Source organism: Papio anubis, chromosome 16 (assembly GCF_008728515.1).
Source record: "Papio anubis isolate 15944 chromosome 16, Panubis1.0, whole genome shotgun sequence".
Taxonomy (NCBI): Eukaryota; Metazoa; Chordata; class Mammalia; order Primates; family Cercopithecidae; genus Papio; species Papio anubis.
The window spans coordinates 2,189,975-2,213,056 of NC_044991.1; the positions used below are offsets into that span (position 1 = coordinate 2,189,975).

The window sequence follows — 23,082 nt, forward strand, 5'->3', positions numbered from 1 at the left end:
TTCCCTGTAGTCTAGGGCGGTGGGTATCCACTGGGACGAGTTGCCTGGCTGGCATGAGTGGGGGGCTGAACCCCAGGCTCTCCACGCTGCCCAGCTTATAAGCTACCTGGGCAGGGTCTGCAGGGCGGTTCCCGGTTTCCTCAGGACACCAAAGACCAAGTCCTCGGAGATGCGGCCGAAGTTCTGGAGGGCCAGGAGCCGCGGCCACCTCAATTAACCCCATGCTGGCTGTCAGACAGAGAGAGCTGAGACTCAAAAGTCACGGCGGAGTTATTCCCTGGCTACCAAAATTAAATCTATGAAGAAGGAACGGGTTTTCAATGAATTTATTAATCCATTTGACAATGCCTGGGGATTGTAATATAAAAATAATCGGTTGGCCTTCTCACCAATGTGAGATGCCAAGGAGGTGCCATTTAATCTTCCAATGCCTACTGCCACCTCCCCCCACCTCTCAAAACTGATTTGACACTAACTGAGATGGAAATTTTCTAATCTGGAATTTCCGAGAAGCATTGCATTCATTTCATCCCGAGCCTGCTCATATAGGCAGCAGCAACTCCGCGGCCGGGCCTGGGGTGCAGCCAAGGACCCCGACTCTAGCCTTGCCCTCCATCCAGGCACTGAGCTTCTTTCTCACAGCCTCGAAGTGCTTGGCCCCAAGACGGGGAGTCTGCACCCCCGAGAGACCTGCTGAGGCTGAGATCTCAGAAGGAAGTGTCAGGAAAGGGAAGGGCAGGAGGAAGGATCTTCTGAGGACTGGTCATCCCCCTTCCCTCCTGCCCCGCTGGGTAGCTGAGAGCCCTCATCCAAACTGAGGACACCAGGCCAAGCACCTCTTCTTGGCCCCCACAGCGCCCAGACAGGGCTGCCGACTTCAGCCCTGGGAGTGGACAGACAGATGAGGTAGTCTGTGAGCCACCGAGACCAAAGTGGCCCACACTGGGACTCCCCGCTTGGCGCAGAGCAAGGCATGGCTCCTCCTCCTGCCGACTGCCCAAGGCCAGGGCCCTGTCAGAGCCACAGGGCAGACGCGGGCTCCGGGGCTGCACAGGCCTGCCCAGGCGCTCAGCTTCTCTTAACCATGTCCCTCTCAGAGCACTGGGCTGACCTCGGTCTTGGGAAACCTCTGGGTCCTGGAGCTTGAAATGGGTCCAGCCACACTGCAGTTAGAAGCCGGCACCGGGTGGCACCCAGTAATCGCCAGTTTGTCCTTCTATGGGGGGCTCTTAGGGCCGCCTGTGACAGAAGGCCTCTGAGTGAGGGGAAGGAGCTGCACTCAGCTCTGCACGTGCGGTAGCCCTCCCTTCCTGTGGACCCGAGGGCCTTGGAAATGGAGGCTTGAAGCAAAACGGCCTGTAACAAAACGCTTCAATGTTACAAGAAAACACGGTTGAAGGAAGCCATGTTACTCCAGGATCTGCTGTCTGTCATTTTGCTGAGAGCTGCAGTTTCTAGCTCTCATCACCGATGCTGAGTGGGGGACTTTCTGTAGATGGTGCAGGGTGGGTTGACACCGCTGAGGTAACAGAGTATCCCAAACCCTTTCCTTCCTCCAGGAAACCCTCCGCACATAAACAGGCCTGTGCCCGGGAAGAAACGCACCGAGAGTGGCTATGTCAGAGTGATCACACGTGTACAGCACACTCCCCCCACCACAAACCAGTCTAGGTTTGGTACCACCCTTATTTCAAATGTTGTTACTTTCCTCTTGTTTACCAGTTAGTCTCTCTCTTTTTTTGAGATAAAGTCTCGCTCTATCACCCAGGCTGGAATGCAGTGGTGCAGTCTCAGCCAGTGGTGTGATCTCAGCTCACTGCAACCTCCACCTCCCAGGTTCAAGCCATTCTCTTGCCTCAGCCTCCCGAGAAGCTGGGATGACAGGTGCCCACTACTACACCCGGCTAATTTTTTGTATTTTTAGTAGAGACGGGGTTTCATCATGTTCGCCAGGCTGGTCTCGAACTCCTGACCTCAAGTGATCCGCCCGCCGTGGCCTCCCAAAGAGCTGGGATTACAGGTATGAGCCACTGCTCCCGGCCAGTTATTCTCTTTAAAATTCCACCTCTCCTTGAGTGGAGGAGAAGAGGATCCTTTCCTTTCTGCAGTGTGGCCGTGCAGTGAGAGGCAGCAAAGGGGCCGGCCACACTGTTAGCAGGGCACCTCCTCCACCTCCTCCCACCAGGCCCCTGCAGGGGCTCAGTCACTTTGCAGCCTGGTCCACCGGGCCAGGCACACACAGAATCGGGGTGGCGGGGACCCCTTGCCACTTTCCCCAAATCCCCGCCTGAACCGTGGCCATCAGCTCCTGGTGGCCCTCCCTGCAGCTCTGTGCCCCAGGGCTCCAACCCTGGTCACCAGCCTCAGCCTAGCAACGGCGAAGAGTGAGTGCACCTCTCCCCACATCAAGCCCTGTTCCTCATCTGTAGCCAAGTCCAAGAGCCCACCTGACTGCTCAAGACCAGATACCAGCCTCAGCTTCAGGGGATGCACCAGGCACAAGCAGGCTCCCTTCCAGCAGTTGCCCCGTGGCTCTCCCAGTGCAGGAAGAAACTGTCAGCACCATCTTTTAAGGTTCCGCAGGTGATGCTTCATTTCTGATACCTGGAGAGATGGGCCTGCGTCAGGGCCTGTCTGTGCCGGGCCGGGTGACGACCGTGAGAATGGAGAATGCCTTTCTAGGAGCTCGGGGGCGGGCCTGGCAGAACGAAAGGGGCTTTGCACAGCAGACGCCTCTGTCTGTTGGAGAAAGCACAGAGTTTTGTCTTGGCCTGGGCAAGTGCCTTTTGTGCAATGGAAATTGAGAAATGGCTTTCTGCAGACCTGCAGTGTGGCGCTGACTGAAGGACATTTTCCAACAACAGGAATGTGCTCCTGTCCTTATAAGCAGCCTCCCCTCCCCCTGGGAGCCACATCATGCCTCTCCCTGCAGATGCACAGCCCCAGGAGACAGCGAGGAGGAGAAGGAGGAGGAGGAGGAGGAAGCTCTGGGAAGCGTCAGCCACCTGACCCAGTTTGCCAAGGAGCAGGAGACAAAAGAGGCCAGCCCCCTGAAGGTGGCTTTTCCTGTGGGAGTCTAGGCTGGTTGGCTTCTCTGCTGGCAGGCGGTGACCGGGGCCTGGGCTTCTCTCTCCTGTCCACGCATGAAGCAGAAACAACAGGGGAGTCACTGGGGTCTGGGACCCCCAGCGGCCTGCTCCAGGGCTGTCCCTGCTTCCTGAGTTTCCCCACTTCCCAGCAGAGACCAGCTCCGGGTCATACAATGTCTTGGTTGACCCTAAAACTGCTTGGAGTCACCAGGCGAGCATGTCCCCATAACAGATGATAGCAATGTCCATGTGGGACAGGCACATGGGGTGCCTAGCCCCTCCCTCCCTCATGTCAAGGAAGGGGTGAGAAATCCTCCAAACATGGACTTTTGCAAACAACGAAAACCCTTTTCTTTAAGTCCTCAGGTGCTTTTGAGTGTCGGAAGGAAGGGTATCAAATGCCTGCAATGGCCACGGCTGCCCGCCCAGGCAAGGTCAGGAAACAGCAGGAACTCAGGCCTCGGGGTCCACACATATCCAAATCCACCTCTTCCTTGATGTTGCTCCTGAAGCCAGGGAGCTCAGAGCACAGGGAGCATGGGGGAGGGAAGGCAGGGGAGTGTCCTCCAGGAGGCCTTCAAACCAAACTTCTCGGGGGCTGCTCTCTGCTCGACGACACAGCCAGGTTCCCCCACCCCAGAACACAGCATTGCCCCACAAGCAGTTCAGTGAGCATCCATCCTGTTCTTTTCTCTCAGATCTGAAGTTTATTACCACAGAATGAAGGTTTCTGCTCACATTTCCTTCTCACAGCTATGATCACTAATAACCAGTCTGTCTTCCAAAACGATGAACGCTGAACCTCAACAAAAGAGCCACGGTGAACATCTGGATGTCTTCTTCTGAGAAATATCTATTCATATCTTTTGTCTACTTTTAATGAGATTATCTGGGGTTTTGTGTGCTGTTGAGCTGAGTTCCCTGTATGAATATATTCTGGACATTAGTCCTTTGGAGGAAGAACCTGCGACTATTCTCGCCCATTCCACAGGCGTCTTCTTCACCGTGCTGACTGTTCTCGTTGCTGTGCAGAAGCTCTTGAGTTTGGTGTAATCTCAATTGGCTGTTATTGTTTTTGTAGACTGTGCTTTTGAAGTGTCTTCCCTACAAAACATTTGTGCAGACCAATGTCCCGAAACGTTTCAGGTATGTTTTCGGCTAGCAGTTTCATAGTTTCGGGTATTCCATTTATGTCTTTAATCCATTCTGAGCGCTTTCTTTATAATGTGAGAGACAGGGCTCTAGTTTTAGTCTTTCTTTTTTTCTTTTTTCTTTTTTTGTTTTCTTGAGACAGGGTCTCGCTCTGTTGCCCAGGCTGGAGTGCAGTGGCGCGATCTCGGCTCACTGCAAGCTCCGCCTCCCGGGTTCACGCCATTCTCCTGCCTCAGCCTCCCGAGTAGCTGGGACTACAGGCGCCCGCCACCTCGCCCGGCTAATTTTTTGTATTTTTAGTAGAGACGGGGTTTCACCGTGTTAGCCAGGATGGTCTTGATCTCCTGACCTCGTGATCTGCCCGCCTCGGCCTCCCAAAGTGCTGGAATTACAGGCGTGAGCCGCCGCGCCCGCCTCCAGTCTCGTTCTTTTGCATATGGACATCTGGTTTTCTGGCACCATTTATTGAAGAGGGTGTCCTTCCCCCAAATGGATGTTAAAAGGCTCCACATCACTAATCACCAGAGAGATGCAAATCGAAACCACAATGAGATACCAACTCACCCCGTTAGAATAATGATTATCAATAAGACAAAAGGGAAGCGCACAAACAAATGCTGGCAGGGATTCAGAGAAAAGGGAAAGAGGGAAGCCGGATACACTGTTGGTGGGAACGTAAATCAGTAGAGCCATTGTGGACAACAGTACAGAGATGTCTCAAAAATCTAAAAATAGCACCTACCCCCTCATCTAGCAAGCCCACTACTGGGTATTCATCCAAAGGAAAGGAAAGCTGCACATGAGAAGGACAGCCTCAGCCTCATGTTTACTGCAGGACTACTCACAAGAGCCAAGACGCAGAATCAGCCTAAGTGTCCATCAGCAGGTGCCTGGATAGAGAAAGGGTGCACCACACACCCTGGAATAGTATTCAGCCATAAAGAAGGATGAGATCCTGTCATTCGCAGCTACAGGTACGACTCTGGAGGGCATTGTGTTAAGTGAAACAAGTTAGGCACAGAAGGATCAATACCTCCTGTTCTCATTCATATGTAAGAGCTAAAAAATACTGAGCTCATAGAAGCAGAGAGGAGAATGAAGTAGAGAGGCTGCGGAGGGGAGGAGGAGGCTAGGGAGAGGCTGGCTAGTGGACACCAAGTTACAGCTAAACAGGAGAATTGGGGTACTCTATACACAGTAGGGCGACCACAGCTAGGAGTAATTTACTGCAGATGTTAAGAAACCTGGAAGAGAGGATTTTGAATGTTCCCAATACAGAGAAATGATCAATGTTGAGGCAATCGGTATGCTGAGTACTCTGATTTGATCATCACACATGTGATGTGGAGCTCAATAGTGTGGCCACCACATAGCCAGTCATTTCCCAACACCCAACAACCCCTCCCTGCATGCGGGCAGCTCTAGAGGCTGGAGAATGGTTCTCCCCACTGCCCAACAACCTTTGTCCACAGGTGGACAAAGCAGTAGGCTGGTGGCAGTGCCCCACTGGCCATGCAGCTCCACAGCCCCGCTGGGGCATAGGCCTTTTAATGGCAAGATTCAGAGCAGAGGAGACCACAAGTTCAAATCCCAGGCCTGGCACACTCAGGTAAGAGGGAGCCACTGTGGTCCTCTGAGACCCTCTGTATCTTCTTCTGTAAAACGGGGCTCACGAAGCCTGCCTCTGAGGTGCAGACACCTACCTGCACCCAGCAGTGGCCATGGACTTTTGTTTAAATGATGGACCCCTGAGCATCAGGGCACTCCAGACACAACCGGTTCAATACCAAAGGCCAACAGCTAAGCCAGCATGGGGCCATGCAGGATGACCCCTCCACAGATGGCAATTGTGACTTGTCTGGAGATGGAGTCATGAGAGTTTCATGTGAAGAGCAGATAGGACTAAGACAAGCTTCTCCTCTGACCTGAGAATGTCCCCAGAGTGTCTCCCAAGAGGCCCCGCAGCAAGCAGCAGGTAGACAGGCCATTCAGCAGGTCCCTCCTGAGAGATGGGTGCCCGAATGCCTGGAGACACGGACCCGCTTCACCCGGACAGTGTCCCGGGCTCCAGCGTGGCCTGCAGGCAGGGAGCAGTGCCCATCCACAGTGGCCGTGAGCCGGGAGAGCCACACCCCAGAGGTCAGAGGAGGCTCAGGGCAGGGTGGGGTGTGTGGCAGGCCCCTGAGACCCCCCCAAGGCTGCCCCGTGCAGCCCCTCTGCCCCACCCTGCCCTGGCAGCTGCTGGCTGGCAAGGATCCTAACACGATCACCTGCAGCGGTGTCTGGGATTCGGGGAGCCGTCCCAGGGAAAAGCCACTTGCTTTGATAAGCTCCCGGAACAACCTCAACTCACTTTCTGCCAAGCACCACGTTGTGCCTTCCACGTCCTGCCGAAGCCGGCAGTGGGTCAGGTTAGCCCCAGATAGGGAGCCCCCTCTCCAGGCCTCAGCACACCCCCAGGAGTCTGTGAAGCTCTGCGTCCCTCCCCACAAACAATAAAGCTGAGCCAGTCTGACCAGCATGTGGGAAACATCACCCAGCAAGGTGCCCAGACTCACGCCCTCAGCAGCCCAACTGCCCAGGAGAAAAAGAATGTCACTGGACTCCTTCAGAGGATGGTGTGAGCCACCCAGAGCAGAGGACTCCCTCTCCAAGACCAGCGGCCCCTCTGCCCAGCCCCCAGAAGTCTTTCTACTGCAGGGCAGCCCGTCCACGGGGAGGGCTCCCTGACCACGGCTGGATTAAGAACGGACGTTTGCTAAACAGAATGATCCCCATGTCATGAAAACACACGCACCTAAGATACAGTGCTGGAGAACAAACCCCAGGACTCCACCCTGGGTTATCTCTGAGCCATAAGATAAGGTGGCCCGGCCCACTCTGCCAGCCGAGGGAGTGTCCCCTGAATGGCCTCTAGTCCAATCCGCACCCCCCAAAGCTCAGTGGAGCCAAATCTCACTCTGTTGTCTCTCAGAAGTGCCCACTCCATCGCTGGTACCAAAAATGAAGAGTGAGCAACTGGGTGTTGGGTTCCGGGGTTGAACCCGGGTTAGGCATGATACAGACAGCAGGGTTCCAGCCTGGCTTATGGAGCCCACCTGAGAGTGTGTGTGTGGTCCTGGGTGACAATCCTGAGCTCGCTCGGCACCACACACTCAGGGTCCCGTGGTGCTGGTACGAGCAGGGTTCCAGCCTGGCTTATGGAACCCGCCTGAGAGTGAGTGTGTGGTCCTGGGTGACCATCCTGAGCTCGTTCGGCACCCCACACTCGGGGTCCCGTGGTGCTGGTGCGTGGTGGGAAGGATGGGCTCCTTCCCAGAGTGAGACAGACAAAAGCCACCTGACATCTGAGGAACTGATGGGGGTGTGAGCATCATCTAACATCACCATGGGGACAGTGGCACTTGGGGCTTCTAGAGTTTCTCCCGTGTTCAAAAACACTTTCTTTTTCATCTGAGAACCTGAAAATGATGGAAGCAAAAGTAGATCAAAACATGACCACCTTCAGCAAATGTACATCTATTTTCATCAATGAAACACTAATTTTGACAAAAGCATAGTCTTTTTGAAGATTCTGTTTGTACCTGGATGGCAGCCCACGGCTGGAAACAGGAGAAAGTGCCGAGACACACTGGGAAGCCCTTGGCTACCGGCTTCCACTGTCCCTGGCACTTTTGGTGACATGTTTTGCTGTTTCCTCCATGTGGGGAGCCCCCGTCTCTAGGCTGTGGGTTCTGAAACCTTTCCAAGTTCATGAGTCCACATCTGCTCTGGCAAGGGCTGTCCACAATATGCTTGGGGTAAAGCAAGAGGGGCACCAGGACAAATGTATCTGCCCTCAGGGGCCCACAAGTCAGTGGCTTCCCATGCACCTGGCACCAGACAGGGTTTTCACAACTCACATGTTCAGCAAGTGCACACACCCCACCCGTGCTCCCGAGGTCCTTCCCAGGCGCAGCTAAACTCTTCTCTCTGGAAGCCCTTGCCTTCTCCAGCTCGCACACGTGGCAGAGCCCTGGTGATGGGACAGCCCTCCTCAAACAGGCAGCACAGAGGAGCCTCCCGCTGCCTCCCGACACAGCTACAGAACCCCAAAATGAGCCAACAAGACTCCCGGATGACTGCACAGAGGAGCACGGGAAGGTCCCGCGTGGCTCTGGGACCCACATCCTTCCACTTCTGCAGGGCAGGAGCCAAGAAGCGTAAACTAGCACCAGGGAGTGAACATGAGTCCTATACGACCCACGGGTGGTATTCAGCTACATTCTGGGATGCGCTATCAGGGAATGGAGTGCTACAGAAGAGAAGCCGTTTGAAAGCACAGCAAAAGTGTCTTTTCGAAATAGAGGCCGCTCTTGGCCAGGCATGGTGGCTCACGCCTGTAATCCCAGCATTTTGGGAGGCCGAGGCAGGCGGATTACCTGAGGTCAAGAGTTTGAAATCAGCCTGGCCAACGTAGCAAAACCCCGTCTCCACTAAAAATACAAAAATTAGCCAGGTATGGTGGCGCATGCCTGTAGTCTCAGCTACTCAGGAGGCTGAGGCAGGAGAATCACTGAAACCTGGGAGGCAGAGGTTGCAGTGAGCCGAGATCACGCCACTGCACTCCAGGCTGGGAGATAGAGCCGGACTCCATCTCAAAAAAAAGAAAAAAGAAATTCCAAAGAGAGGCCACTCCCGAGTCCGAGCAGCAGTCCAAAACGTTAGAAGTTTTGGAGCCATTAGCACTGTAACTGCTGCAAAAGCCTAACACAAAAGCATTCCCGGAAGGCTCAGGTCCCCCAGAAATGCAACACCAAGGCATTGGGCCCCAGGCATGCTTTAGAACAAGCGCCTCAACATTTAATAAAACCAAATACACACAAGACACTGAAATGACAACAAACTAGGTTCTCTCCCAGTCCAATCCCATTGTATGTTAATCTCAGACCACTGGCCTCAACAAGGCTCCAAGCCGATGTGTTTGCAGGTCAACCAGGACAGGGAGACTCCTCAGTCTTCTTGTTATCCAGTGGATTTTTAAAAAGAAATAAGTAAATTCTGAGATGTTCATTGTCATAAAACTGGTATCTATTTTCTAAAACATCAGGTGAAAACCATCCTGGTAGAGAGAGCAGGTGGGCCGCAGGCTAGCAGCAATGACATTGGGAGAACCCACACAGACAGCATCCGCCGGCCCCTCCAGCTTTAAGTTCAAAACCAGAAGACCAGGCAGGCAGCATGGGGCGGAATGGATGGGGTGCCCCGAAGTGACCACACACCCCATCTCTGCAACTCCTCCATTCTGCCCATTGTTTCAGAAAACCATTCTGGGGACATCAGTAAGCCTGGGTGCTGGGCTGCAGCTCTGGGTGTAGTGGGGACAGATGCACCCTCCGGGGCACAGAGAGGGGCTGAGAAGGGCAGCCACACTCACCGGCCTGGCTCAGCCCTCACTCTGCCACACCCTTGGGGCCTCCAGCGGACGGGAAAGGAGATGCTGGTACCCTCCTGGGCTGTATCTCCATTCCAGTTCCCATTACTGCATTCCATCAGATTCCCTGGGGCCCATGAGGCCTGAGAGGTCAGCAGAACTCAGCCTTCCAAGCCCTTCCCACCTGTGTCCTCATCCCTCCTCCACCTCTCCCTGGGCACCCCCAGCTACTTCCACCCGGGCACCCCCGACTACCTCTCCCCAGGCAACCCCGACTGCCCCTTCCCCTGGAGAGATGAGCCAGGACCAGGAAGGCGTCCAGGAGGGAAGCAGAGGCAGTCACGCAAGTTCATGCTGCGAGCCTTTGCAGCACACCACCCAGGTGCTGGAGCCCGTCTCCGTCCAGACGCAAGGACGGGAAAATGCCCCAAAAACTAAATGGCAAACGGGCCTTGGGTTTGCTCAGAGCAGGTTGGGGAGCCAGACCTGGGCACACTGAAGGCCTCGGGGGCTGACCCAAGGCGCTGGTGCCTGGGAGAGTAGGCCCCACCCCAATCAATCCATGCATTCAGGCCACAGCTCCTCACAGATTTGGAGCATGAGCCAGTATTGTGGCAGCGGGGAGGGAGGGGCTCACCAGGGTGGAGGCAAAGCCACTCACAGCCCAAGAGAGGCAGTGGCTCAGAATGTCTGGTGGCGGAGGAAGGGTGGGGGTGACAAGGGAGGCAGGGCCAGATGCCCTGGGAAGGCCTGGCTGGCCAGTTTGGAGGTGACAGTGACACAGTGGCCATGCCCATGGAAGGGGCCTTGGGCAGTCAGTGGGAGATGACCTTGAGGCTGACCTTCAAAGATGTGCCCCTGACAGGACCTCAAGCATGCCCCAGCTCCTCCCATTAGCTCCTTCCATGGCAAACGGCACAGGTACCAAGCACCAGTCCCTACCTGAGCAGGGCCAGGCCCATCCCTACCTCCTGAGTCCCCCAGCCCTGTCTGTGCATCCAGGAGCCCGAGGCGGCGGTGGCAGGCTGGGTTCTGGGACACAGTGCGATGTCAGCCAGTCCCCCAGTGCTACTACAAGCTAGATACTGGTGACTCACTTCCCAATTAGCCACGTCGTCACGGGAAGCGCGAGTCAGGCCTGCTAAGTATGCGTGTTTCACAGGGTTTACTCTCCAGCTCAGCCGAGAAGAGGCGGACAGCACAGCCCGCCTGCGGGCCTGGCGCCTTCCACACCCCCTCCCTCCTCAGCAGCATCGGGGCTGCTCACCCCAAGGGGGCCAGCACGCACTGTGTGCTCAGGGACACCTGGTCACCAGTCTGTGCAAGCCCACTTTGCACCACAGTGGCCCAAGTGACCCGTCCCCTGTTTGAAAACACACTAGAGGTGTTTGTCGAGCAATGTTTCAACTTCATTGTGTGAACTACAAGCAAAATCCCATCGGTCCCTCAGCCCACGAAGCTGAAGTAAAAAGCAAACAAGCATCACTTTAAGCTGGTGTTGGTCAGGGACAGGGGAGTGGGGTCAGGGCCCAGGCAAGCCTGCCGTCTGCACTGTGGGGCCTTGGAGTCCCAGGCTGGGATCGCTGATACAGAACTGTGCAACCCTGCTGCGTCACCTCCGGTATTGTCATCCTAAAACTGAGGGTCTGGAAGACAATGAGCACCATTGATTTCAGGAAAACTGAGGCCCAAAAAGGAAAAGGCTTAACCTCCCCTCATCTTACCAAGCAAAGGGGTCTCCGGGAATTGCTGAGTTTGAAGGGAACAGAAGGTGGCTTTGGTTTAAGACACAAGGAGTCTGAGGATACAAAGGGAGGTGCGGTTCCAGCTGACCAGATGTGGAGCTGCAGGCAGACTTGTGGGGGTGTGTGTGTGTTGGGAGTGCTGTCTGACACACCAGAACGCACATTTGCACCACATAACAGAAGCACACTCCATGCCCCCACCCACCACATGCATGACACGGGGACCCGGGAGGGAAGGTCCGCCTTGCCCTAAAAAGAGGGGAGGAAGAGGGCCTTGGAAACAGGAAAATCCTGACTCAGCAACAAAGGCTGGGGGTGGCGGAGGTCGCCCCAGGCAGGAGGCTGCCCACAGGACAAGAATAGCCTGCCTGTCCGGAGGCAGCATCCAGTGCAGAGTGGAGCTCAGTGCTCTACCAGCACAGGCTGGCTGACCCCGGAGCCACCTCCCTGCGGGGGGCCCTACGGAGCCTGAGCTCAGTCAGGGACTGGGAACCAGGGAGCAGGGTCAGGGGAGCTGGCTGGAACAGAAGGGCACATCGGTGCTAGGCTGGGGGAGGCACAGAGACGGACATAAAGCAAACTCTAGGCAACCGAGGGTCCCACCAGCAGAGCAGAACTTCCTGGGGGAGAAATCCATTTAGGAAATGCGGGCTCTAGACACCACAGAAATCTCCAAATTCACACTTGGGGACCCAGCCACCTCCTGGAAAGGCGAGCGTAATGAAACAAGCAGGAAGATGAGGGGAAGGGCTGATGGGCGCTGCCGTCGGTGCAGGAGGGTTTGATTGCCTCTAAATGGCTTCATCACCATCGGCAGCACGGTTACATGTGAAATGCGGAGAAATTAAGACAGAGAGGAGATTGCAAGCAACTCGTGAACCCTGCGGTGGTTCCAAGCTCTGGAAACAGAAGTGTGTGGAAACGTGCAGAGACACCTCCCTCCCGGCAGACAGCCTTTCCAGCAGCTCCGCCGGTCTGGGAGGGGCTGCACTGAGCCTGCAGGAGCTGTCTCTGCAGAGAGAAACAGTCACGGGAGGCAAGGGACCCGCACGGGACGGGGACTTGGGCTGAACTTCCTCAGACCCCCACGCTGGCCCGTCCAGCTGCGGAAGTGGAGAAACCCAGAAACTGTAAGATTGCCACCCTGCTGGTGTTGAGTTCACCCCAGGAAATACCAGCGCAAGTGCGTTTGCTGGGGCCACAGACAAGGTACAGACGCACTAGAGCAGGGTTCCCGGCGGGCTGATTGTCCCGGGGGACAGGCAGCAAGGTCCAGAGACACCTCTGGTTGTCACAACTGGGAGTGGCATCGAATGGGGGTGGCCGGGGCACCCTCAAAGCCCCTCCATGTACAGGCAGACCCCTGCCACAAAGCATGGCCCAAATGACCCTAGTGCTGCCCTGAGAAACCCTGAACTAGGGGGAAATTGGAACAAGTGCAACTTTAAGGAGAGCAAGGACTGGGGAGCTGTCACTGTAGGAGTCCAGAAAAAGAGGCCAAAAAGAGGATACGAGTTTTCCACTCTGGCAACGAGAAAAGTCCTACTAAGTATACCTACCAATTCTGAGCTCTTCCCAGGTATTCCACATATTATTATTATTAATCAAACTGTTAGAACCAAAGATATGCCTGGAATCCAGGAGACTTAGTTTGCCAGAGGACAGCAGCCCTCCAGCCTCTGCCCCTTCAGCCCCGCCCCCAGGCTTGCAGCCCCTCCCCTAGGCTTGCAGCCCCTCCCCTAGGCTTGCAGCCCCTCCCCTAGGCTTGCAGCCCCTCCTACCCACAGCCCCGCCTCCAGGTGGGCCCCACCCCTCTCTTCGGCCCCACCTCCAGGCCTCCAGCCAGGCCCCTGCCTTCAGCCCCGCCCCCAGGCCTCCAGCCCCGCCCCTACCCTCAGCCCCGCCCCCAGGCCTAGGCCCAGACGGATGACCCCTGGCCACTGGACACTCCAGTCTCATCTTTCAAGCATGTTGACTGTGCTGAGGCGGAAATGCCATCTTTTCTAGAGATGGTCTACAAGTGCAGAAACGGGCAAGGGGCTGGCCCAGAAACCAGCAGCGAGGCAGCGAGGCAGCAGAGCATCCCTGAAGGTAGAAGAACGGCGTGGCCTGGAACACTGCAGGCGGGGGCGGAACGGGGCCTCGGTCCCTGGCAGGGCTGATTTCCATGGATGGGCCACTGCTGGGGACCCCCAAGCCCGTGGGAAGTGCAGCTGGCACCGGGAGGAAGCCCAGACCCGGAGTCAGGCGGGCCTGCAGTCCCTGTGTGGGACCGGCCCCATCGCTCCCCCTAAGGAGGAGGCCTCCAGTCCAGCCGCTCCTCCTCTGGTGGCTGGGAGGTGAGGGGGTACCAAGCCTGTTTCTGAAGGATGAAATGCAAGCACAGCAGCCTGTTACTGTGTTAGCGATCTTGCTTTCTCTGTATTTTCTTTCCTATATTCATTCAGATATCCTGAACCAAGCATGAAGATGCTGTGGGCGAGACAGATTCTTGCATGTGCCTTCAGGTGGCACAGCCTACGCCTTGTTAACCCCCAGGAAACCAGGGTCCCTGATGGCTGGACCACCCCACCTGCCCTTCACGACCCTCCCTGCGGTGCACCTGCAAACCACGACCACACAGCGCCCCAAACAAGCAGGCAGTTCCAGCAGGGGTGGAGCCAGACCCTTCTGTGCCCAGTTCTGGGTGGGGTGGGTGATGTCAGAAGACATCACCTACCACAAGTGGGCCCTCCTCTGTCCCCCACAGCTGACCAGGCATCCCCGACTCCCCTGGCACCTCTGCCTGCGGGGTTGACATTATTGTATAGACAGGTTTCCACGTCCACGTGACCTTCTGGAGCTTCAGCACACTGAAGGCTGGGAGGTTCCCTGAGGCTGCCTCACCGTACAGCCCACTGACCAGCAGGTGCTGTGACCAAGAAGCGTCTGCCCAGAGAGCCCACAGTTAGTCTCCCGAGGCCATCAGCCATGCCCCAGACTCAGAGCCCAAGACGAGGCAGAAAATGACCCCAACAGCAGCCACCAAGACACACATGCACAGCACTGGAGAGGGGATGGGGACGCGTGCCCAGGGGACACGTGCCCAGGGGATGCCGCAGGGAGCAGGGGATCCTCTAAGACATGAGGTGGGCACTTTCTGGCCTAGCTCACCACGCCTTCCTGCATCCACAGCATTTAGGGAGTAAGACGGGCCTTCACGGGCGGCAGAAGCACCAGAGCACCTATGTCCGACCCGGAGTATGTGGGAGAGGAATGAGCACATGCCAACTTCCTGGGAAGCTTCTAGAAGGCTCTGTAGGCTAGAGGCTGCTCTCAGGATTGGACTCCAGGGCTGGACAGAGGGACGGAGACTCCCACCTGGGCGGGGGGGCTCAGCTTTGGGTGCCCTGAGTGTGGTGAGCCAGGGGAGAGGGTGAGAGCTGGGGAGGAGGGTCGAAGGCAGCTGGGTCCTTCCAAGGGAAGCTACGGCGCAGGGCAGGAGGGAGAGCAGGTGTAAGGTCTCAAGTGACAGCGGCCCAGACAGAGAGAGGTCAGGCAAGATGTCTTTGGGACAAGGAATGGAGAAGCCGGCTGGGTGCAGGGTCAGGGGCACGGGGAGCCCAGGGAAGGGAGAACAAGGACAGACGAGGTTCCCCAGATGGAAACCAGATCCAGAGCTAGACCTTGGGCTGCCTCTCAACACCTCTGGGAGGTCCCTGACATTCTGAGGTGGCAGCTGGGTTGAGACACAGAAGGGTAGCATGAAGAACCCACCAGAACACAGGGGCCTAGCCCAGGCTGCTCCCCCATCATCTTCGGCCTTTGTGTCAACTGACTGTCCTCTCCCCTCTGGAATGCCAGCTCCAGAAGAGTGACCATCTCTGTCCCCGGGGCTTGGCGCATGGCTGGAGCTCGCCCAAGACTAATTAAATGAATACCCTGGAAGCCCACGTCTCCAGCTTCACCCGCAAGCCTACAGCCAGTTCCACCACTCCTACCTTCTTCAAGCAGTGCTGGAGGAGACCTGCAGAGCCAGGCCCCTCCAAAGCGGAGGTTCACCCCATGGTAGGTGACATGCCAAGGGACAGGGATGCCTCTTCCAGGGAGACTCACTGTGGGGCTGCCACCCCACTGGGCCCAGACCCACTGTCCTGCAGGATGCCGCTGGCATACAAAGCTGGAACTCAGCCTCCCTGGAGCCAGGAGGACCAGGGGATTCCAGAGGAGTCCTGCTCGCCTAGTTGGAGATAAAAGTAATTCCATACCCGATTCCTGCCAGCCATTTTAATAAATAAGTAAACGCTACAAAGCCTCAGGGAGCCCTCTACCACGTTCGCTAGGGTGAAGGAGAGACGAGAATAGTCGCCCAGATCTGCTACCAGCTGCCAGGCCCGTTTCTGGAAAGCCCAGCACCGAGGCAGCTTGTGCTGCTACCGTGAGTCTTAGCACATTCCAGGGCAGAGAAGTCCAGAAGGGAGGAGCGAGATGGCTGGAGCTGCTGTTCCTGGGCTCCAGTGGGGCTGTCCAGGCCTCCAGGCCCACCCAGGGCCTCCACAGAAACCATCGACACTGGGGGCAGATCAGGGAGCCCTTGTCAATGGAGAAGCCCTGGGACCATGTGCAAGGCAGCATTCAAGAAAGGGCACACCAGAGGCTACGGGACCCCTGCACCTGAACCTGCACAGGCGCCTGAGACAGCCTCAATGACAGTTCCCCCAACAAACAGTCATCAGTCTATAGGGCTTTCCACACCCCGGTGCTCACTCCGGCCACCTGATCAGATTCTGGTCCTCCTTGTCCATCTCTGCCCTGAACGCTGGGGCTGGACCATCGCTGACAGTGCTCCGGGTGACAGGTGGCAATCTGTAGAGGTCATTAACTCCAGAGCGCCACATTTTAATGCAAAAATGAGCCCTTCTAAATCGGCGCAGATGCGAGGCTATATAAAGAAATGGGGATTTTAATGTTTTGCTTTTCTTCCCTTTTCTAGTGCCACATTATCATAACATTTTCCTATAATTACGCCCATAAAAGTCACCTGAAAATGCTTCATGCCACAAAAGTTGATCTACATATTTCATTCCGAGCATGTCGAGTGGCAGATCCTGAGCTCAGAACTCTGGGGCAGAACTTAGCTGGGGAGCCTGGTGTGGAAGAGGCCCATCAGGTGGAGCCCCCTTCTTGGGTTCGAGTGTCCTCTGGCCTCAGGGAGGTCCAGCAGAACGGGCGCAGGCGGGAGCGTGACACCTGTGTGGACAGTGGAAGAGTGTAGACTCCCCTTCTGGTCCTATCTCAGTGAAAGAGCAGGGGTGGAGGGTGGGAGGGGACAGTGGGGCACTGCCAGGATCCCTGGGAGTCCATGCTGCTCTCCAGGGTACTGTCTAGAGCCGCTCAGAAGTCCCCTCCCCCAGGGGTCCCTGCATGGGAAAATCCTGTGAGGGGGTAAACCTGCCTCTTCCTCACTAAGCCTAGGGCCTGGATGTCGGCTAAAAGAAATCCCAGAGACTGATAATTTATATTTATGGAGCTGAAAGAAACAAACAGCCCATCTTCTTTTGCTCCAAATCCATCAAATAAAAACACAGTGAGAATTTTTTCAAAAAAGATGAGAAATAAACTTCTGAACGGCACCACTTCATTAAGCCTCCAGTGTTTTCCATTTTACCTCTTCGAGAATCCAGAACAAAATTTGAACAGCAGGAAAGTGACATATTCTAATCGCTCCTAAATATACAATAAATTGTATTTATAAAGGAAATGCAACACCAGAGTGCCTACGCTCAGTTAGGATTCTAATGGATTCAAAACAGTTCCAAAGTTGTTTGTAATTTCTTCTCATGGTTGTAGCTGAGGACATGAGATTTCACGGGAAGGTACAGCTCAGTGTTGACGGCATTTATTTGGAAATTTCCATGTCCAGCACATAGCGAATCTGTCTCTCTTCCTCACTCTCCCTGCTATGCTGAAATACAGTTTGGGTCCCCACCATCCACCTGCTCGTGCTGAATAGGTGACATGGAATCTAGGCTAGTGCAGAGTGTCCTTCAGCTGTGATTTCAACACTGCACACAAGGACCGAGTCAGTGCTTAGGTGTCATAGGGAGTTACCTCAGGTCATCATTCACTTCTCTCCCTTGCTGCTGTTCTATCCTAGATGCCAGCGTGGAAAGATCACATCTTCGGTGGCGGGCACAGAACACCCTCAACCAGGTCTAGTTGGGTGAAGAGGTCCCATTCCACGTCTAGGCAAGAAGCACATCTAGGCACACAGACTTCTCTACCCCAAATACGCTAAGGGGAAAACAACCTATATCGGCTCTTTGTAAGCCACACCCAGAGGGGTTTCCTCAGACCAAAAGGAGAAGAGCTTCAACTTTCCCCGTCAAAGCTCATCATCACGCAAGTCAACTCATCACCAACCGTCCAACCCTCATGGGCAGCACCGGCCGCGGAAGAAACCAAGCCTGCTGTCACCGTGATGGTCTCAGACCACTGAGCATGCATTTTAAAGTGAGCCATCCGGGGCCCCTTCCCCTGTTTGCGTCTCCTGGCAATTCTTCCCCAGGAGGAGAAAATGACAAGGCTGTGTCACTATAGCAACTAGCCTAATTGGTGGACTGCAGGTCTTTCTCCAGCCAGACGGTGGAGCCCATCTCCTTATATATGGATCCCAGCACATGGGAAAGAAAGAAGGGCCGGACTCTCCCTGGGCCAAGAACAGTAGAATCCCCCCAACAGAAAACCAGGCCAAGAAAGAATCCAGTTTCCTCTTAGCTGCGCCAGGAAGCCAGCACCTTGTGTGCTGCAGAGAAACACACAGATTTAATAGGCAGGATAATTGAACCCTGTATGATACTTATCAGTTTCCCTAATTAATATGATACAAATATATCTGCTTCATAACACAAAGACATTTTGAGAAATAAAAATCCTTACTGATGACAAAAACAATTTACAAACAAGAATACAAACTATTCTTCTTCATCCCAGATATATTGGAAGAAAGAATGAAAATCGTAGGAACTGTTTAATTTGCATTTAATTTGCTTTATCGGTTCTAAACAAAAGGGGGGGGGAATTTTTCTTTTTCTCTAGGACTGCATTTCCAAGCTATCAATTATTATTATGTCTATTTTGTATTTTAGTGAAATGTTTTAATTTCTCCAAGTACATTTCTGGTGTAATGGGGTGTGTCTCTTATTGTCAATTATTCCATTACACGGAGATGGAAACAGCCATAACAATGTGCTTCACCCAAGCTTCTGTTATTAATTATTTCTGCTATTCTGGTAATACCTTCTTACCAACTGTCCTTGTCCTGGCTAAGGGCTGTTTCCAGAACGCTGGGGAGGCCAGCTAAGGAGGAGGGATGAGTGTGGAAACCAGATCTCCCCTCCTCAGCGTGTCTAAGCAGCAGGCTCAGATGTCTGCGCCGGGACACCAGGACTCGACTCGGCAGAGCAGAGGACAGTCTCAGGAAGGTGTGAGCCCTCCGGATGAACAACGTGCTGACACCTTAGGATTGAGGATGCAGCGCAGGGTGGGAGAGGGCTGACGCTGCCTGTATTGAGACTGGGTGTACCTCGCTCCTCACCGGCTGGGGAAGTGCAGTGTTGAAGCCACAGGGCCCTGGTGTCAAGTACTTAGCAACAATTAGCAGTTGTTCTTTTCCACACCTGCTGAGCTGCTGGGGGTTGGGGGTGAGGTGTTGTCCTGGGTTCTAGCAGCCAGCCAGGGATGGGCAACCTGTAGTGGGCTCAGGGCACTATAGCCCCTCTCCAAACACTGCTGAATGAGCCCCTTCTCCCTCTCTGGAGATGCCACCAGGAAGTGCATTCAAATGCCTCCTCTTCAGCGCAGAGTTTACCTGCCATTAACCCTTTCTACATCTCCTAGGAAGCCTTGCTTGGGGGTCTCCTAGGGAATCCCCCCACATACCCCTGCAGGCACCGTGACGGCCGTGGAAAACTCGGGGACAGGCACAAATGTCGCTCAAACCCCCAGACCCTCCTCCCTGTCCTCCCTGCAGCCGGCCAGCCAGTGAGTTCCCAGGGGCTCCGGCGCACCCAGGGTGGCCTCGCCTGCCTGGGCAGCTCCGGTTGAGACCCCCAGGCTTGGCGACCCCTCCCCGCTCGGTGCCACAGCAATTCTAGGGAAATGCATAACCGCGCTGAAGCAAGTAGGACAATTCCTGCCCTGGGCCCCGCGTTTCCCTCGCGATCCTGGCGAGCTGGGCTGTCCCAGGACTCCGGAGACCGATCCCGCGGCTGCCTGGGTCTCCCTGGCCACTGTGCTCTCATTTTGGCGACAGCGGAAGGATCGGATCAGACTGGGAGCTTGGAGGCCCGGGGCTCTGGAGGACGTGGTGTCTGTGGAGGGAGGTTTGGTGCTGGTCTTTTTTTTTTTTTTTTTTTTTGGTAAAGAATCCATATTTTTCCATCACCTCCCGCGCCCATGGCAATTCTCCATGACAGGTACTCCCCAGCACCCGTCCTTTTCTCCTGCTGAAGACGAGAAGCCTGAGCTCCCGGAGCTGAAGCCGACCAGCCCGCGCCATCCGGGGCCAGAGCCTGTGCCCGGGACGCTGAGCAGCCCCCACTTACCCCACCAGCCGCGAACGTGCCCCGGGATGCTGAGCACCCTCCCCAGCGCCGAGGCTGGAGTCTGCACACGGGACTCCAACCACCCCTCCTTCCACCCGCCTGGAGCCTCGGCAGGGGCACAAGCCACCCCCCTCCTTCACCCCAGGCAACCGGGAGCCCGCGGCGGTCACCCCCCACCCCAGCCCCCAGCTCACACCCGGGCGCCCACCGGCCCGCACCACCCCAGCCCGCGCCCGCGCCGGCCCCGCCGGTCACCAGCTCGGGCCCCAGACACGACCCGAGAAACGTCCGCGGCCGCGGCGAGCCCCCTCCGGCCATCCCACCCCTCACTTCGCTTCTCTTTCCAGAAGGCGCCTGACGAGCCCGTTTCCCGGGAAGGCGGAAGCTCCAGCCGCTCCTCTGAGCCTAAGCTGGGCTCCTGCCCGAAGAGCTCCTCTCCGGGCTCGGCCGCTGCGTCCCCCCTTGTCCCGGGCTGAGGCACGGGGAGGGCGCTCCGCAGACACCCCGGCAGCGCCGCCCGCCCTCCACGACCTGCAGCTGCCTCCTGAGCGCGCATCTCGGCCGGGAAGCCGCTGGCTGGGCTCCGACCGCCGGGCAGGGACGGGCCGCGCCACCTGGGGCCTGGAGCCGGGGCCCTGCCGGGGAGTCAGGGAAGGGAGGCTCGGGCCGGGGCGTCCGACCCCGAAGTGCCCGAGCGCCCGGAACCCGGGTGGACCCTCTTGCCCGCCCAGCGCAGCGTTGGACCGGCCGGGACTCGGGGGACCGTGCGCCCCGCGCTCGTAACTCCGCGCCGACTCCCGGAGGCCCGCGGGGCGCCTGAGGGGCCGGAGGAGGGGGTCCGGGGCCCAGAGGGCCGTGCCGGGGCCGGGGCCGCGCGGTACTCACTGCAGTAGGCGATGAGCAGACTGGCCAGGATCATGAACGCCCAGAAAGTTGAGGACATGCTGGGCAGGGCGGTCGCATCTTGCCGGCTGCCGGTCCTGGGCGATGGCGCCATTGAAGCCGCGGCGCCCGCGCGGGGGGCAGCAGCGCGTCTCAGCAGCCGGCCCTGCCCGCGCCCCCGCGCCGGCCTCCACGTGCGGGCCCCGCGCGCGCCATCCTCCTCCGTTGCCGCTGCTGCCGCTGCGCCGCCTTCCGGCCCGGCTCACTGGTGCCCTGCGTCAAGGCCCGCGCTGCCTGCGCTCAGGCCCGCGCCCGCCGACCCCGCGCCGGCCCGCCAGGGGACGCGCCGGCCCCGCTCTGGCGCAAGTCACTCGCGCACCCTGGCTACGCGCGCCCCGGCATCCGCGAGACAGGCGGCGCGCTGCCGCCGCGGGGACTCCTGCCGCCGACCAACGAGGGTACGCCGCGCCCAAGCCGCTCCTCTGGATGGCGACAGAGACGGCCTGGCGCGCCTGCAGCCTGGGCCCCCCAGCGGGGAGGACGGCTGGCCAGGTGAAGTTCCTGCACTTGGGCCTTCCGCGTTCCCATCCACTGCAGCCAGGGCCTGGAAGGCTGGGGAAGGGACGGGGGCGGCAGACGCCTCCTAAGGTGGGTTCTGGGACTTGGATCCGGAGTTTATTCCAAGGAGAGGGTGCTCTGGGCCTGTTCCCTAGGTGTGCCCTGTCACCCCAAATTGGGCTTGTGCAGTGGGGTCCCTGAGTGCACTAGGAGCACAGCCTCAGACCCCAGCAGAGTCACCCTTCATCGGAGGCCCAGCGCCCATGAGGGCTCCTCCTCCACCCGGGGCGGCACTGCCAGGCACAGGCACGCAACTTCCCTCCGTCCTCTGCCCCAGGATCACTCTACTCGGGCACCTCTGCCACTGCCCCGTGCTTGCCCTCCTGGTTCATCTCCCTGGAGTCCCTGCAGGACCAGCTGTCGGTGGCGTCTCTGGGCTCCCAGTCCCGGGACTGGTCCTATCGAGGTGGGTTTTCTGAGCAGGATGACAATGATTGCAATCTATTTTACTTGCGTAGTCAATGATCATCATCTGCAAAACAGGTTCACTCCTACAACAAGCTAAGGATGGGAAAAGTGAGCCCTGTAAGGACACAAGGACACTTTCCCCATCTCCAACCCTCCTTGTCATGTCCCATCTGCACCTCCCTTTACAGCCCAGGAGATAGGCTCCCCAGTCCGGGATGCCCAGATGGCCCTGCTGCCTGGAGAGGCTCTGGCCCCTGCCAGTACCTGCCACGGCACCACCCCAAGCTCTCCCTTCCTGCAGGTTCGTGCACATGGCTAGTAGAACCCCTCCTCTGGAACTCACAAGATCTTCTCCATCCTGCATAGGGCTGGGGGCTTGAGCACCCCAGGAGGTTCTTTTGGAGCTGGAGACCCTTTTCTGAGGAGCCAGTAGAGGGCCTACGAGTCAGATTGAGCGACCAGGGAGAAGCAGCATCATGCCTTCATCTTGAGGCCTGGTCCAGGGAGGTGAAGGGATGTGGACTGTCCCCAGCCCTACACTCACACACAACTCATGCATGTAAGCATTCACGCCCCACGCACACACTGCATCACATGCACACACATGTATTTTCCTTGAATCTCTCTCTCTCTCTCTCTCTCACACACACACACACACACACACACACACACATACTTTCTCATCCACACACACAAACACTTTAGGAGAAACTGAGCAAAGAAAGGCAGGCTCTCACTGCAAGTCCTCTCACCCACACCTCAGTGGTTGATGTGCACTGAAGCGTCCTTGCCAGGGGCTCTGACGAGATTCTCGAGTTAATATGATTGTGTCCAGGCTTGTTTTCTCCCATCAATTTTCAGTCCTGTTTAATTAAAACACCAACTTTCCTGTTTAGTATCCTCTCAACTGCAGCTTCTCCCTGCTCTCTTTCCTGGCAGGGAGGTGATTCTGCAGAAGTTGGGGCTCCTGACAACTTTGGGGTGGCCATGAGGAGCACACCCCTTGCCTCTGGATGTGCTGGGTAGGCCTGGCACCCTGGCAGGGAGGGTCTCCCTCAATGGGATTCTGTGGAGCCACCATCGATGCCCAGGTCTCCACCTCGACAATTTCATTCCTTTCACTGAAGCCTTTTTTCCTCCTAAAAAAGGATGTGGCTTTTAAAATGTTACAGCTTCCAGTTCATCCTGTC

General features: G+C 56.7%; 1 protein-coding gene across 1 annotated transcript in view; it reads right to left on the reverse strand.

The window, feature by feature from the left end:
• The window catches only part of TAFA5 (TAFA chemokine like family member 5), a 251,054-nt gene extending 229,960 nt beyond the window's left edge, over positions 1-21,094 (reverse strand). The window contains exon 1 of the mRNA XM_009217530.3: positions 20,870-21,094. Within this exon, the coding sequence (XP_009215794.1) occupies positions 20,870-20,981 (112 nt within the window). The 5' untranslated portion in view covers positions 20,982-21,094. The remainder of the gene's footprint in view (positions 1-20,869) is intronic.
• Between the last annotated feature and the right edge of the window lie 1,988 nt (positions 21,095-23,082).